At 47.2% G+C, this 15,750-nt stretch overlaps 1 protein-coding gene across 3 annotated transcripts; it reads left to right on the forward strand.

Annotated features, from left to right (window-relative positions):
- Nucleotides 1–3,597: 3,597 nt before the first annotated feature.
- MPV17 (mitochondrial inner membrane protein MPV17) lies at nt 3,598–15,492 on the forward strand. Of its 3 annotated transcripts, none has more exons than XM_027850405.1 (8): nt 3,598–3,651; nt 4,527–4,601; nt 12,614–12,729; nt 12,974–13,066; nt 13,218–13,313; nt 13,698–13,730; nt 13,974–14,026; nt 15,191–15,492. In XM_027850405.1, the coding sequence occupies exons 2-8, from the start codon at nt 4,532–4,534 to the stop codon at nt 15,258–15,260; spliced, it is 531 nt and encodes a 176-aa protein (XP_027706206.1). In that variant the 5' UTR covers nt 3,598–3,651; nt 4,527–4,531; the 3' UTR covers nt 15,261–15,492. The 3 variants fall into 3 exon arrangements, with proteins under 3 accessions (XP_027706206.1, XP_027706207.1, XP_027706208.1); XM_027850406.1 differs by lacking the exon at nt 3,598–3,651 and adding an exon at nt 3,660–3,739; XM_027850407.1 differs by lacking the exon at nt 3,598–3,651 and adding an exon at nt 11,918–12,048 and having other exon boundaries at nt 4,553–4,601.
- The last annotated feature ends 258 nt before the right edge of the window (nt 15,493–15,750 follow it).

The raw sequence follows: 15,750 nt of genomic DNA on the forward strand, positions 1-15,750 counted from the left end.
TTTTGTGTGCTTGTGCTTTGGGAAGAAAGGGGTGTAGCAACTATGGTAAGACTCTGCTAGGGGTCCTTCCCACAGCTGAACCTTCACCCAGAGCTGTGAGGAATGCAGTTCAAACATTTTATTGCAGTGAAGCTTCTTTGGTGTCAAACCAACAGGACAAGCACATGGATGATACAGACTCAAAAAAATCAAAACATTGTCACACATGCTTTAGCTACGTGGTGTGGACTGTGGGATCCCCAGGGCTCAATTACAGAGGGTTACGTAGAGACGAGGATACCATGTCCACCTTTGGAAGTGCCAACACCCATGCCCACAACTGTATTCATAGCACAGAAACAGAGAAGTGACCCAAACAGCACCAAAATGACTAAAGTTTCCTCAGGGAGAAGGAGTAATAGAGATTGATCTGTATCTGTTCTTTTTAACTATATGTTGGTTTCTTTGGCTGGTTTTTCCTCTGCCCCCCTGCCACAGCTTTAGTTGGACGCTAAAGTAACTCCTTTAGTAACTCCTTAACAAGGAGTTAAGAGAGTGGCAAAAGAAGAAAGTTTAAGGTTCTTATGCCATAGAATGGGAAGAAAATGCCACTACTTAATCTGGGAACCAATGTCTTGTGGAGACATCCCCTCTTGCATGGTTTTTCTAACCAATACCCAAATTCCCAGCAAGTTAACCTCTACTTTAATGTTCCTTCCAGAAGGAATTAGAACCCAGGGACCACTGAAATTGTCCCTTTTCTCTCCCTTTGCTGAAGGAAAGATATAAGCCTTAAGAACTCTGATCATTGACCAATCATGACTTCAGAAAAATGATTTCATGTTTTCCACCTCTTGGCAAAGTGATTATAGACTAGAGTTGTATAATGAAAAATACATTTTTAGATATGGCCAATGTGTGAAATTTTCACTTGACAGTCTTTATTTGTAACAAAGAAAGGCTTCTTCTGTGGGATGGGAAAATGGTAGGTAGTGATAGTGATTAAAAAAAAAAAGAAAAAAAACATAAGAAAAATGCTGGCCCCCAGGCCATCCTCCTTTCCCAAGGAGTTTAGTATCTGGCTCACCATTTTCTTCTACATCTCCTATGCTAATACTAGGGGACATCAATTACATCTTGGTACTCCATTCGACACCCTAACCAATGAACCTCCTTCCCCTCAGCCACATACAGGGATGGTCACACCCTTGATCTCACCATGACCCACAAGTGTTCCACTTTGAGCAAAAATGAACATTCCTCCATAACCTTTCATTCCTTCTCTCCTTATACCTTACTTCTAATCCTATTCATTTTCATGACCTCCAATCCTCCCTTAATACCCTCTCAGGCTATTATCCCAGTTCTGACTTCACTTCTCTCCTTTTCCAATCTTGACCCTGTAGTTAACTAGTTCAATTCCACATTGTTCTCTAGTTTTTAGTCCCTTGCTCCCTTTCCCTGTTGCTGCTCATGTTTTGTCAAACCTCAATCCTGGATTATTTCCACCATTCACTGCTTTAGCTCTTCCTCATCAGCTGCTGAACAGAGCTAGAGGAAATCACACAATTGAGCTGCCTAGGTCTACTATAAATTTACCCAAACTCAACTTGGCCTTCATTGCAGCAATACTTTTATGATTCTCTAACTGATTATTTAGCTCCCCAGAGATGGTATGCTTTTCTTCTCTCCTCAAACTGCCCACACTTTTCTCCCCATCTGCAACTCTGCTGAAGGCTTCAACTTGTATTTTCCTGGGGTGGGGGGAGAGGCCATTTGCTGTAAGCTCTTCCCTTCCCTTCATCTCAGAATTCCGTGACAACCATCATTCCCCATTCTTTCCTCTTAGTCTGATAATGAAGTAGCTCTTCTCAATAATGCCAGTCATCTACATATACTTGATCTTGGAATTCCTTCATCTTATCCAGCAGACTGCCCCCTCAATCATCCCCTCTGTATAATCTTTAATCTCTCCCTCTCTACTGGTTTCTTTTTTCTATAATTTTTTTATACATATATATACCCATATCTCACTTATCCTTAAGAAATCTTTACTAAACCCTACTTTCACCTCAAATTACCATACTATATATCTCTCTACCCTTTTTAGCCAAACTCTATACTCAATTGCTTCCACCTCCTCGCAAATCTCATGAAATCCGACTTTCAACTTATCACGACTAAAACTGCTCTTTTCAAAGATACTAAAGGTGTCTTAAGTGCCAGTTCTAATGGCCTTTTCTCAATCTTCATCCTACACCTATCTCTCTAGCATTTGATACTATTAACCCTCTCCTAGATACTCTCCTCTCTGGGTTTTTGACACTATTTTCTTCTGGTTCTCTCTGACCACTTCTCAAACTCCTTCACTAATTCATCATATCACACTCCTTTCCTCCCACAATTGTGGTTTAATGGGAATAGAAAAGGAAAAAAAAATTTTTTTTTTCACTTCATCTGAGCAGCTCTAATTCTTGAGAGGCTGGAATGGAACCAGTCCTAGGGAACTACAGTCCTAGGGAACTAAGCTTGGCTGCAATAGGCACCTGGGAAACTTGTTGCAAAGACTAGTCTACCGGTAAGTGTTACCTCCCACAGAAAGCACTCCTCTCTAGTCTTCTTCATGGTTCCCCATATATCTTTTCTCAGAAGGGGAGCTTTTTGTTGTTCAGTCATGTCTGATTTTGTGGCCCCATTTGGGGTCTTCTTGGTTGATTTTCTTTTTCTTTTTTTTCTGGCTAGGTAATGGGGTTAAGTGACTTGCCCAAAGTCCCACAGCTAGTAAGTGTTAAGTATCTGAGGCCGAATTTGAACTCAGGTCCTCCTGACTCCAGGGCCGGTGCTCTATCCCCTGCGCCACCTAGCTGCCCCTTTGGGGTTTTCTTGGCAAAGATACCAGAGTGGTTTGCCATTTCCTTCTCCAGCCCATTTTACAGATGAAGAATTGAGGCCAACAGGGTTAAGTGATTTGCCCAAGGTCACACAGCTAGTGTCTAAGCCCACATTTGAACTCAGGAAGGCGGTGTTCTAATCCACTGGGCCACCCAGCTGCCCAGGAGAGCTTTACTTGGGGTGAGAAAAGGGGGATCTTAGAACAAGATGACAGGGTTCTTTCTTTCACTATTGTGACTCAGCTTCCCATTGCAAAGCTCTACCTCGAAGAAACCCAAAAGCCTGCAGTGGTCTCTGAAGGGGAGGGCCAAGAGGCCCAGGAAAAGTCACTGGATGTGGAGTCTGAAAGGTCTGCAGGCGTTCAAACTGCCTAGCAGTGTGACACCTAGGGCAGGTCTCCTCCCCTCTCTGGACCTTGGTTTCCTCGTCTACAAAATGGGGCTAAGGTTAACTCCCCCAGTACCCCAGGACGCATCCTTTCCCGAGCCTGGCCTCATCTGGGCCTGAGTTCCACCGGATGGCCTCGGACCGGACCCATTTCAACCTGGGCCAAAACCTCCCCGGGCAGTTCCTGGCCATCACGAAGGGTACTTACGGGGCAGGGGGCGTGGCCTCGGGGCCCGGGCCGGACGGTTCCCCTGACCCATGCCACCGCCCAAGAGGGGCAAAGCCCGGGGGCTCCGGGGCGGGGCTTTCCCCCGAGCGGATGGGGCGGGCCTTGCACGGGAAGTGCTGCGCGGGTGAGCGGGAGCGGACTCCCGGAGAGGGGCCCTAACCGAGGTGAGTGGTTTGGTACCGCGTTCCTCCGCTTCTCGGGGAAGTGCCCCGCGCACGCGTACCCATGCGCATGACGTCATCACCATCGACCGTGAGTACGCGGAATGTCAGTTTACCTCTTGCTCCGCGGCTCCTCCGTTACTCTCTGCGGAGGTTTCGGCCCCGGCCCAGGCTGAAAGCTCCAGAGGCAGCGGCCGGGCTGCGGGCTGTTAGGGTCCGAATCCCGCCCCTGCCTCTGGCTCGCTGTGTGACCTCGGGAAAATCTCTCAACCTCACTGGGCCTCAGTTTCCCCATCTGTAAAACAAAGAGGGTCGATTTCGTGAAGTCTGAGGTTCTATCAGCCCTAAAATCCAGTTCCATTCTGAGGGTCCTCCCAGCGCCTAAGGGGCTGATTCCCTCCTACCAGGAATGTGGAAGAAGGTGTCACTTTTAGGCCTGGTCCCCACTTAGTGCCAAGTGGGCTCCTTTTGGGCAGGGACTCTCACTTTCTCGTCACCCGGAGCCTAGCCGGGCCTCACGAGTGTTTACGGATTGGCCCCTTCCCGAGCAGCCCCTGGAAGGCACAGCTGTTCTCCCTGCCCTCAGGCTCCCAGAGGAGCCTCCTTTAGGGCATGTGAGGATGCCAAAAGAGGAGGGGTGGATTTCATGTTCGGGTTGGGGTGGTCAAGCAGGAGGGTGTACGGGTAGTGACACAGAAGGCAGCTTGGTTACCTAGGGAGAACACTGGATTTGGAGTCAGGCCTCAAGGCCAAATTCCAGCTCTCCAGCTTGCTAGCTGGACAAGTCATTCTCTGGGGTCTGTTTTCTCATCTATGACATGAAAGGGAGACCCATTCCAATCTTAAATCTATGCTCCCTGGACCCACTGTCCCCACAGGAGGCATGATTCTCTGGCGGGCATACCAGCAAGCACTGGCTGCTCACCCATGGAAGGTACAGGTTCTCACTTCTGGTGAGTATTTCCCTGGGATTGGGACTACAGTAGGTTGTGTCCTTGGGGAGGAAACTGTAGACTCTTCTATCTCCCTCAAATCCTGTTTGCCACCCAGCATGGGAGTGTCAGCAGGACAGATTCTCCTTACTCCTACCCACCATGATGAGGTGGTTCTACAAGTGTAATAACAAGATGCTCATGATCCTTTTTTGCTTCATTCTCACCGTAACTCCACTTTGGTGCTGAGGCTGTTGACTGAAGGGCAGTAGTAAAGGTTAGTTCCTTGCACCTGCTCCTTCCTTTCCCGAGGGACAGATTCTCTTTCCCTTTGTACTTTTCTTATCAAGATCCTTATTCCTCACAACTGAGAGTCCAGGCCGGGCCTGTCCTCAAGGGAGGTGAGGGTACAGGAAAAGCCATTTATGAGGTGTGATTTGAAGAGGACTGAAAGGTCAGCCCACTCAAGAAAACCTCCCACTCAAACCTGCTGTGGGGACCTGAGATTTCCTGCACAGTCAGTCTCTTCTGTAAAGAGGCAAATGTATCACCTGGAAAAAGGGCAATACAGTAACACACTACAGTCTATGAATACTCTCCTTTAACAGATGAGCTATCCTTGGGGATTAGGGCATCTAAAAAAGGACTCTGAAAGGACCATATATAAGTAAGTTTTGTTGGTTGAAGGGACCTTGACCATAGTTCCAGACCACAGGGGTGTGCCTTGGAGTAGGGTTCTGGGCAATCCAAGACAACATTAAGACAATGAGCCTAGATAGGGTCAGAGTATTGTTGAAAAGGGTGAGTAGAAGTTGGTGCTAAAGACCTTTTTCCTATTTACTACCATATCAGTCCCGGAGTCTAAAATACATGGCTCTGAGTAGCTGAGTTCTTCCCATCTCACTCCCCTCCCCCACTTCAGACTCCCCTGGGTCTTTACCCAGCCCACTGTGTCTGACCACCCCATGTCCTGTCCTCGGCGTGCCCGCCAGGGCAGTGACTCACCTGGGCTGCGTGTGTGTGGTGACTCATGCTGCACTGTGTGGCCATGATGGGAACTGACACGCTGGGCTCTGTGCCCGACCAGCTTCTACATTTGTCCAGAGTTGGCAGCTGCCAGGAGGAAGGTCCCAGGGTGGACTTGGGGAGAAGAGAGGGATGACCCTTTTGCCTTTTCTTCTCACTCTCTGGGAGTGAGCCTGGAAAGTCTCTTCTGACCATGAATGAGAAGCTTGAGATTGTTTTGGAAAGAAAGCTGATAAGGTATAGTAGAGTGAGTACACCATACTTGGGGGCTCCCAGTTCTTGGACATCTAATCAGGACAGGATTGAGGATTAAAGCTCTTTCCAAGTCATGTTCTTTGCAGAAGCCGGTTGAGTTCCAGGACCTGTCTTGAGGGTTTTGTTCTGGGTCAGGGTACAAACTGGACCAAAGGTATTCCTAGACTCATTAGATCCCCTCCAGAATACCCTGGTTCCCAGAGAGTTCTTCAGGTTTCCATAGGCTAGCCCCACATTCCAGGAATACTGTTCAAAGTGGACCAAACTATGGACACAAGAAGAGGGCTCAGCCCTCTGTGCTCTTTCCTTTTCTGGACGTTAATGACCTAGAACCCATTTATATTATTGTTATCATTATTATTATTATTAATAACAGGTGACATTTACATAATGTGTGGTTTGCAGAACATTTTACATATATTCTCATTTGATCTTCACAACAAAACTGAGGTAGTTACTACCTCAGTCGTATTATCCTTAATAAGCATTATTAAACTTATTTTGTAAACAAGAAAACTGAGGCTGAGAGATTTAGTGACTTGATCAGTTATACAGCTACTAAACGTCAGAAGGAGGATTCGAATACAGGTCTCTCGACTCTCCTCATTGTACCACATTCTCCCTGACCCACTGTGCTGCCACATAGAACATACCAAGAGTGAACCCTGCCCCTGGGTAAGTGTCTGGTCCAGTCCCACAAGCTCTTGGCATTAGATTTGACTTTGACCATGTCTGAGGATGGTTTTGCACATCCTCCTACGACCTCGAGGTTCAAAGAATTGCCTAGAACAGAGAGGTTGAGTGACTTGTCTGTCACCCAGACAGTCCGTATCACTGTGGGACTTGATCCCAGGTCTTCTGAGACTCAAGACCAGTTCTCAGTTCACAACAACTTGCTACCTGTAATACAAATGCAGATATATGCAAAAGAAATAGGAAGTAATTTCCAGGAGAGTACAGTCAACTGAGGGGATTAGAAAAGGCTCCCTCTAGGAAGCAGCACCTGAGCTGTGCCTTCTTAAGAGGCCCCAGAGGGTTTGAGTCTGGACCAGGAGAGTGGGGGGCGGGGGGCAGGGGGCGGGGGGTGGCGTCTGCCTCTGGATCTGCTGTTATTATATCATCCCTAACCCTGTGGATCCTGGAGAAACTGAGTCAGCCTTGTCCTTTTCTTTCTTTCTTTCTTTTTTTTTTTTTTAGGCAGTTGGGGTTAAGTGACTTGCCCAGGGTCACGCAGCTAGTAAGTGTCAAGTGTTTGGTCTGAGGTTGGATTTGAACTTGGGTCCTCCTGACTTCAGGGCCGGTGCTCTATCCACTGCTGTCCTTTCTTTTTGTAGAGGCTGTGTCAGACAGTGGTTCCAGGCATTCTAGGCCTGCCATAGGTAGATGTTAAACTCCCCTGGGGACACTGGAACTAACTCACTTTCCCCAGGGAGGGAAACAAAGTGTAGTAGGAAGAGACTTGGACACAAAAGAACCATGGGGTAGTCTCAGTTCTTTCATTTACTAGCTGTGTAAAAGCCTTCACTCCTCCAAATGTCAGCTTCTTCCTGCGTCAAGTGAGAGGCCCAGCTGATCTAGCATTCCCTCCACTTTGGCGTTCTGTGATTCTTTGGGCTATGCTCTCTGTGATAGTAGAAAAAGTAAAGACTTTAGCTCAGAGAGAACCTTGGTTCTCAGAATCTCCAATCTCAGGATTGGAAGGGACCTCAGAGGTTACTTACTCCAGTAGCTGAACAGTAATCTCCTCCACAGTGCCCCCAACAAATCGTCCTCCAGTTCAGATCCTAGGGGTTGCTATTTACTGCCTGTGTGCTCTTGGGCAAGTCACTTCTGTAAATGAAGGGGGCTGTAAACTTTTAAGGGCCCTTCCGTTTCTAAGTCTTACGATTCTAAGAACCCTCCTAACCTCCCAGGACTGATCCAGACCCCAAATCCTAGGATACAGCTTCCGCTGGTCTAGACTTGGACACCATAAACTGCCAAGCTGTATGTTTTCCACTGCTCCAGAAACCCTTTTTTTCTTTTCAGAAGGGCAACAGGTGGCTGGGGCAGGAGGCTGTAACCCCTCGAGCTCTAAGGGTACCCTTCTTCCTGAAACATGGAAGAGAAGTCCCTTCTTGTTCCATTCCTCCCCTCCCCAATCCTTGCTGTCCTGTGGTTTCAGCTCATCCTGGGCTTCTTGCCAGCGCAAGCCCCCACCTTGACACTGTTTAATCTCCTGAGAGGCCCCTGGGGAGGAGAGGGGGGAGCCGGGTGAGTCGGCAGTACCAGTGGCTCTGTCCCACTGAGGGCTCCTGCTTTTCAAGGACATGTTTCCTATTTTCGGTCGTCTGAGGAGCTGTCTCCAGCCTCCTTTCTTTTTCTCATTTACTTCTATCTGTTTACCTCCCAACCCACTATTAAAATTTCACTTTTCTGCCTCCAGACTTCCCAGGGGAGGCCGGGAGGGCCCACACCCTTTACAGGATCTCTTGAATTGCTTCTCTGGGTGTGTGTGGCAGAGAGGGACTTGGGACTGCCACAGGGGGTTCTGGATGGACCAGTGCCCTAGGACTGGTTCTCCTTTTCCCCCTCTCTCTTCTTCCTCCCCACTCCCATACTGGCTCTGCTGGAGAGTGACAGCATCAGAACCTGGCCCCAGGCCAGAAAGATGACATCATTGCCTGCATCAGCTATCAGCCCAGTGGGCTCAGTGCCCAGCGATGCTTAGGGGCTTCACAACCTAGCTACCCTGTTGCTTTATGAAGAGTCATCAGGTTGGATGCTCAGGTTAATGGTGCCACCCTCTACCCCTCCACTCCCTAGACCTCTAGAAAGAGCTTCAGACTGGGTGAGGGTGGTAAAAATGGTCCTAGGATCTGCACCCAAACACATAGATCCTGAAGGACCTCCAGGAAGCTGAGGCAGTTTTGGAGTTTGAGTCTGTTCAGTTCAAGTCAGCTTGCATTTTTTGAGCATTTGTTAAATGGCTCTGCCTTCAAGGAGCTTGCTGGTGTGAAAGAACATGTGCACAGGTCAGTACATACATATTGGAATAGGGGCTGGGCCTATGTTGTCATTGGTAAATAGAACCTCCTTTACCAGTGCAGATCTGCACTTCCTCCTATGACCTCGAGGTTCAAAGAATTGCCTAGAACAGAGAGGTTGAGTGGCTTGCCACCAGGACAGTCTGTATCACTGTGGGACTTGATCCCAGGTCTTCCCAGATTCAAGACCAGTTAGTTTTCTGTTCACAACAACTTGCAGCCTCTAATACAAATGCAGATATATGCAAAAGAAATAGGAAGTAATTTCTGGGAGAGTATTAACAACTGAGGGGATTAGAAAAGGCTCACTCTAGGAAGTGGTACCTGAGCTGCGCCTTGTTAAGCAGTGGAGGAGAAGAAGGCAACCATTATAGGCAGGGGGACAATGTGTGCAAAAGCATGGAGGTCAGAGATGGGTTGTTATGAACAGGGAAGAATCTATTGGCATTTGGACTTGAAACAGAGTAGAAAAGGGATAATGATAGGAGATAGCTCTGGAAAGACATGTTGGAGCCAGAGAACTTTAAATGTTACACTAAGTTTGGATTTTATCTTAAAGGCAATAGGGAGCCACTACAGGGGAATGATGTGGTCAGATCTGTATTTTAAGAACATCAGTTTGACAGAGAATATAGCTGTTTGGGAAGGGAGCTCATGGAGTACCAGATATTGAGCTGATATTGGGCCATAGTGTTTGTATTCCTGAGTTTCCCCTTCCTTTCAACTCAAGGCAATGCTCAGGCCTTTACACCAAGGTCCCTCAGGACACCTGCTCTGAGGTAAAGTCCTTGCTTACCTCATTCTCTGCACATCCCTTCCCTTCAATTGCCACAAAGCCAATTCAGATTGGGAATCAGACCTGGAGTGGTTCTAGTTTTAAAGCCTACCCCCTACTCCCACATGAAAAAGGAAGCCCTGGGCTCACTTCAGTCTGAAGCAGAGCAAAATTATCAGTGCATGAAGACAGAGAACATGACTTATCCAAACTTTATATCTCCCCGTCACCAATGTCTCTCACAGGTTCTCTCTATAGTCGACAGTAAAAATATGTGAAGTTGTCTTTGTGGAAAATTACCCTGGGTGGGCATGCCAGAGAAAGCACCATCTTCCACCTTGGCATCTTGCTGGCCCATCATTTACCAAGAAAATGAGGCTGGAGGGCAGGGTCCTGAGCTCTAAGTTAATGTTTCTCTTGCTTCCCTACACTGTATACATACTATGGACAGTGAGTCCGAAGACCAGGAGCCAAAAGACTTGAGTTCTAGCCCCAGCTCTGCCCTTAACCTGTTGTGTGACCTTTTTGGCAAATCATCTGTCTTCTCTGTTGCCTCAGTTTACTCATCTGCCAAAAAAAAAAAAAGAGGTCTGTCTGTATCTTATAGGGTCACTGGTGGGGCGGGGTGTCAAATGAGATGGAGGTAAGAGTTTTTGAAAAGGAAGAGTCTTATATCACAAGGTGGTATTATTCTGGGCCAAAGTCTTTGGGGTTTATGTGGTCTGATGGGAGCTCAGCAGAGTCACTCAGACACTGCTGTAGGTGAGGGACAATGGGGCTGATGTTTCTGTCTGCCAGCCCTACAGGTTCTGGGGATTTGAGCTCTGCTTGAGCCTCCTAGGGCCTTTTATTTGCCCTCAGTGGTCTCTCATGTGAAGGCAGCACATGACCCTACCTCCTCTTCTTCCCTCCCAATTACTTGCTTCTTAATGGGTGCTACTTTCTTTTTTTCCCTGTTTTTTAAATATTATTTTGTTTTTTTCAATTAACAAAAATTCATTTTCTTTCAATCCCATTTCCTCTCCCCATTAAAAGAAAAAAAAAGAAAAAAAAAACTCATAACAGATATGTGTAGCTAAAAACAAATCCCTACATTGATCATGTTAAAAAAAAAGTCTTATTTTGTACCCTGAGCCCAACACCTCTCTGTCAGCTGGGTAATGGGTACTCTTTTTTCCTTCCTGTATATTCATAGCTATAGTCACTCCCTCTGAATGGATGCAGAAAGAAACAGGCACATGATAGAATGGAAAGGCAGCATAACAGAGCTCAACAAGCTTCTGGGGCCCCTCCTCTCCCTGTCCCATGGTCCACTGGGCTAGTTAGAATCTTCCACTTCCATTTTTGGGTCTGATAGAGACCCGGTATATGTGTGTGCATGGAGATATTATTGGGGGTACCGGGAATATAGTTCCCTTAAGGAAAACTGGTCATTTAGGTCACTTTGCTCTTGCTATGGGGAGAATAACTCCACCCTTTTGGGACTAAGATGAATGAGGCCGTGGCCAGGCTGCTGGGCTCCCCTGGAAGAGGGCCTGGGACTGCTTCATGGCAGAGAGTGCCAGCAAACCTGACTAACTTTTCCAGCTCCTAGCCTCACCCAATTGGCTGTTGGCTACTGCTTGTCCACTTCTCAAGGCACGACGTGGGAGTTGGGAAAAGAGCTGAGCACACTGGGTGTGTGAGCCAGAAGGGTGATCGTGCAGCCAGCATGGACGTCAGAGCCAGCCAGGATACACATTGGGGTGGAAGGATGTGTTTGCCCAGTTCTAATTGAGGGCACAGGGACACTGTTGAGGTGCTGCAGGCGGGTGCTTTCATTACTCAGCAAGACACAGAGGAAACCTGGAGATTATGCTGGTCACTTTACACAAAGGCCTCTGTATATGTTTGTGCACTCAAACCCGTGTGCACACACACTCACACTAGAGCCCATCACAACCCACTGGGCACTCAGTCAATACACGTGATGTCTGTCTGAGGACCTGTGTGGGGGTATCTATGACTGCATGGGGCTGTGTGTCGGTGGGCTCCACAGGGACCCTTTTCCCTCTGGCTTTTGTCACTGCTGGATTCTCCCTTCAAGGCCACTGAGGAAATGTGGGGCTGTGAGGTGAGGAGGTTGTTTGTGGCTATCTGCAAGCCAGAGGAACGAACACAAGGTCTGTTCTTTCTAACTTCCTCAGCAGCTCATCTGCCCTCTTTGCAGTACCTGAGTGTTTCTGGAAGTGACCTATTCATTCTGTTCACCTTAGATCATAGACCATAGATCTAGGCCTGATGAGAGTCCATTGCATTTAACTTCGTGATTTTTAAAGCCAAGAAAAATGAGGCCTAGAGGAATTGAGTGACTTGTCAGAGGTCATGCAGCTAGCAAGTGTCAGAGGTAAGATTTGTACCAGGTCCTTTTATTCCAGAGGCAGGGTTCTTTGCACTGTACCATGCTGCCTCCATGCAGACTATGCTACTTGGAGAAAGGAAGGATTTTGGTTAGAGCCAGGAATCAAAATCAGGATTCCAGTCATGCCCTATCTACAGTACCTTACCCCATGTCCGAGCTGCATTTGAGGTTCTCTCTCATATCAGTGGTTGGTGGGTCCTTTGCTTACTCTCAGGATCACCTCAGAGCTCTTGAAATAGAAAGGATTTCCTGCCCTATTTGGAGGATCTTTATGGGCCCTGTTTACAGTCTCCTCATCTCAAGAATTAACTTCAAAAACACAGCTACCCTTGTGACAGTCCTTGAAGACAGCTTCCAGGAACTGAGAGGGACCCTCAGTATAGAGCAGTTTCTAACAAATAGGATGCCTCCCCCCAGACCCATGGATGAAGAAGGTGAAGGCAGTGATTGCCAAAACCTTATACTTAGTAGGTTTCACCCCATCTTTTAGAAAACTTTGCTTTGCCTTGGATTTCTGACAAGGCAACCTGACAACATCTTCTACTCCCAGGGTCCCTGATGGGGATAGGTGACATCATCTCTCAGCAGCTGATAGAGAAACGGGGTTTAGAGAAGTACGAAGTCCACAGGACCCTGACTATGGCTTTTATAGGCTGCAGCTTTGTGGTGAGTCACACTATAGTTGGCTGAATGGTGATTTGGACAGTGGACCCAGATCTCCATCTTCCCTTGTACTCTTCAGGCTCTTGACTTCCATCTCTATGCCCATAAGCCCCAGTCTCCTTCTCATTGTCCTCAGCTATTTCCCCTATGATGTGATTTCATTCCTTTTGCGGGAAACAATATTACTATTTGCTAGCTAAAGTTTCCCTTTTTTTTGCTTCTCCTTCTCTCCTGGGTTTGCCTTCAGGGCCCTGTGGTAGGTGGCTGGTACAGGGTTTTGGACCGACTGATCCCTGGCAACGCCAGGATGGATGCACTGAAGAAGATGGTGGTGGACCAGGTGAGCAGAGGGGAAGTGAGGAAGGGAAGAGCACCAGTGGATCCGGAGGAGCTGTGATCACATGAATCTGTGTCTGTGGAGGAGGAATGTACTGTCTGACAGGTAAGCATTAGAGCTCTGACGTTCTCTTCTTCCTGTTCTCTCTTCTCAGGGGGCCTTTGCCCCATGTTTTTTGGGGTGCTTGCTCCCACTGATTGGTACACTTGATGGACTGTCAGCCGAGGACAACTGGGCCAGACTGCGACGGGTGAGGATGGAGTCTCAGGATTTGATTGGGCATACAGGTGGCTCTGGGGGCTCCCCAAAGGAACGTGGTAGAATTCAAGCAAATTAGGAATGTTGGGAGTTCAGAGACTTAACAGGCGGTTTGAGTCCAGTGATAAGGAAAAAGGCAGTTGTTGCATAAGGCAGGAAGCATGTTTGCTGAGCACCAAGAAGTCCCATTCATTGAAAACCAGTCAATTATTAAGTGTCTTCAGTGTGTGGAGAACTGTGGTTGGTCCTGGGGGAGAGGCACAGATAATTAAGACTTGTCCCTGCTCTCATGGAGTTAATGGAAGAGAGTGGAAAAGGATATGATGCCAAGAGGAGGGAGTGTAAGACTTAACCTTTTCCTTACTTGTTTCTTCAGGATTACTCTGATGCCCTCATCACCAACTACTATGTAAGAGACAAATCAGTCGTTCTCCTTAAGGCTGTGGAAAGCCCTGGGCTTTGGGCCTTCTCTGGATTGGATCTTGGCTGGGGATGACTTGGGGCCTGAGCATGTTACCTCTTGGACTGGATTCACGTGCCCTGGGGTTGGGATGGGTCTGGTGAAGGCTCTTTGAATGGAGGCCAGAAAATACTGTTCCAGATAAGACAGTGGTATAACTTTTTCCTTATTAATATTTTTTTTTTTTTGCAGATCTGGCCTCCTGTGCAGTTGGCCAACTTCTACCTTATTCCCCTTATCTACAGGTAGGGAAAAAACCCATTGATACTCTCCCAAAATATTTCAGGTTCGAAAATACAAGTCTGAAAGCTGTGTGATGCTCATTCCATCTTTAAATCCCTCAGCCCTTCAAACGAAAATCTTCTGCCTACAAATCAAGGCTCTTCATTTTCCTTTGTGTTGTAGTCAGAACCTCTCACCCCTCACAGAGTCCTCTTTAGTTTGCCCTCTGAATCTCATACAGAGTTCCAAAAAAGATCCCACTTCCACAGTCCTGTCCCATCTGAATCCTTGCCCTCTGATGCCATGCCATTGCTGGAGGGACAGAGTCCAAGCTGCTACAGCCTAGGTTAGGCAGACAGGTAGGGCAGGAGGCTGGGTAGGATATGTCAGTTCAGACAAAAGGAAAACATTTTACTACTCTTCAATAAAACTGGTGGATATTGTACTATTTGGTTTTGAAGCCTCAGGAAGGTTATAAGGCAATCAGAGAAAGGCAAATAAAATAGTTGGGGGGAGAGAGGCCATCTTAGAATTGGAACTCTAGTCTGGAAAGGAGGGAGCTAAGAGGAGATAATCTAAAGGCAAGAAAAACCACACGCACCATGGATGTGGTGAACATGGACTTCCCCAAATCCTGAGATGTTGGAATGAGGGGAAATCCTTTGAAATGCCAGTATGGCAAATGTATAGCTAATAAAAGGAAATACCACATCATGAAGCAGGTAATAAACTTAAGGAACTCACTACCCCAAGAGTTGGTACAGGCAGGAAATAGAAACATTCAAAAAGCATTTGGATATGTGCCTGAATGAAAGCCATAAATGGTTACTGGGAGAAGCTGAGCTATTCTCTACCTTTAAAAGTAATATTGGGAAGGACAACCATACTCTTCTGGGGTACAGCCCTTGGGACCTCTGTTGGGGCCCCAAAACACTGACTTGGGTAAACCAGGGTTCTGACCCAGTACAGTCATTACTATTTTAAGGAGGGAAAGGGGTAGGGGAAGACTTGGGTGGTAAGATGAGGTTATAAATCCTGCCAGTTTCCTGTGAGAGAATTTATCTTTTCTGCTTTTTTCTCTCCCTCTTCTCCATCTTTTTCCCCCCATTGCTCTTCTCCTTTGTCTTTCTCATCTCTGTCCCCACCCCCTTCCTCCTGTTTTCAATGATGCTTTTCCTGTTCCTCAGGTTGGCTTTTGTCCAGTGCATTTCTGTTGTCTGGAACACCTACCTATCCTGGAAGTCACATCGGTCCTGAGTTGTCCTCTCCTCATGTCCCCCCATGTTGGAGCTATATCTCTTGACCCTGGGATGGGTTCAGATGTCTTCAGAGCACTCCCAGACAGTTTTTGGGATGCCAAGCCACTGGACAGAAAGGACTTCTGGGATGGGACACTGAAATGAATCAACCCCTCCTGTGAAATGTAAATAGTATAACCTTGCAGGTAGTTTTAGAAAATGAAAACTGATGTATTTTGCTTCTCTTGTTACCATTACGTGCAGTCTTTGCCTAATTCTCTGCTCATCTCTTCCTAACCCATCCTCCTCCAAGTTTGGCTAGACCCTTAATTCACCCTAGACCTTTACAGACAGCTCTACTTTAACTAAATGGCAGTGATAATTGATGTGGTTTGTGGCTCTAGACACAGAATACAGTTCCAATAGAAACTTAATCAAAGATCTGTAATGCTGTTGGGTATTTTACCCCAACCTTTCCCCCTCCCTGACTGAGGGAAAAATTCAGTCAG

The sequence above is a fragment of the Vombatus ursinus genome, unplaced genomic scaffold, assembly GCF_900497805.2.
Source record: "Vombatus ursinus unplaced genomic scaffold, bare-nosed wombat genome assembly UNPS02009062.1, whole genome shotgun sequence".
NCBI lineage: Eukaryota > Metazoa > Chordata > Mammalia > Diprotodontia > Vombatidae > Vombatus > Vombatus ursinus.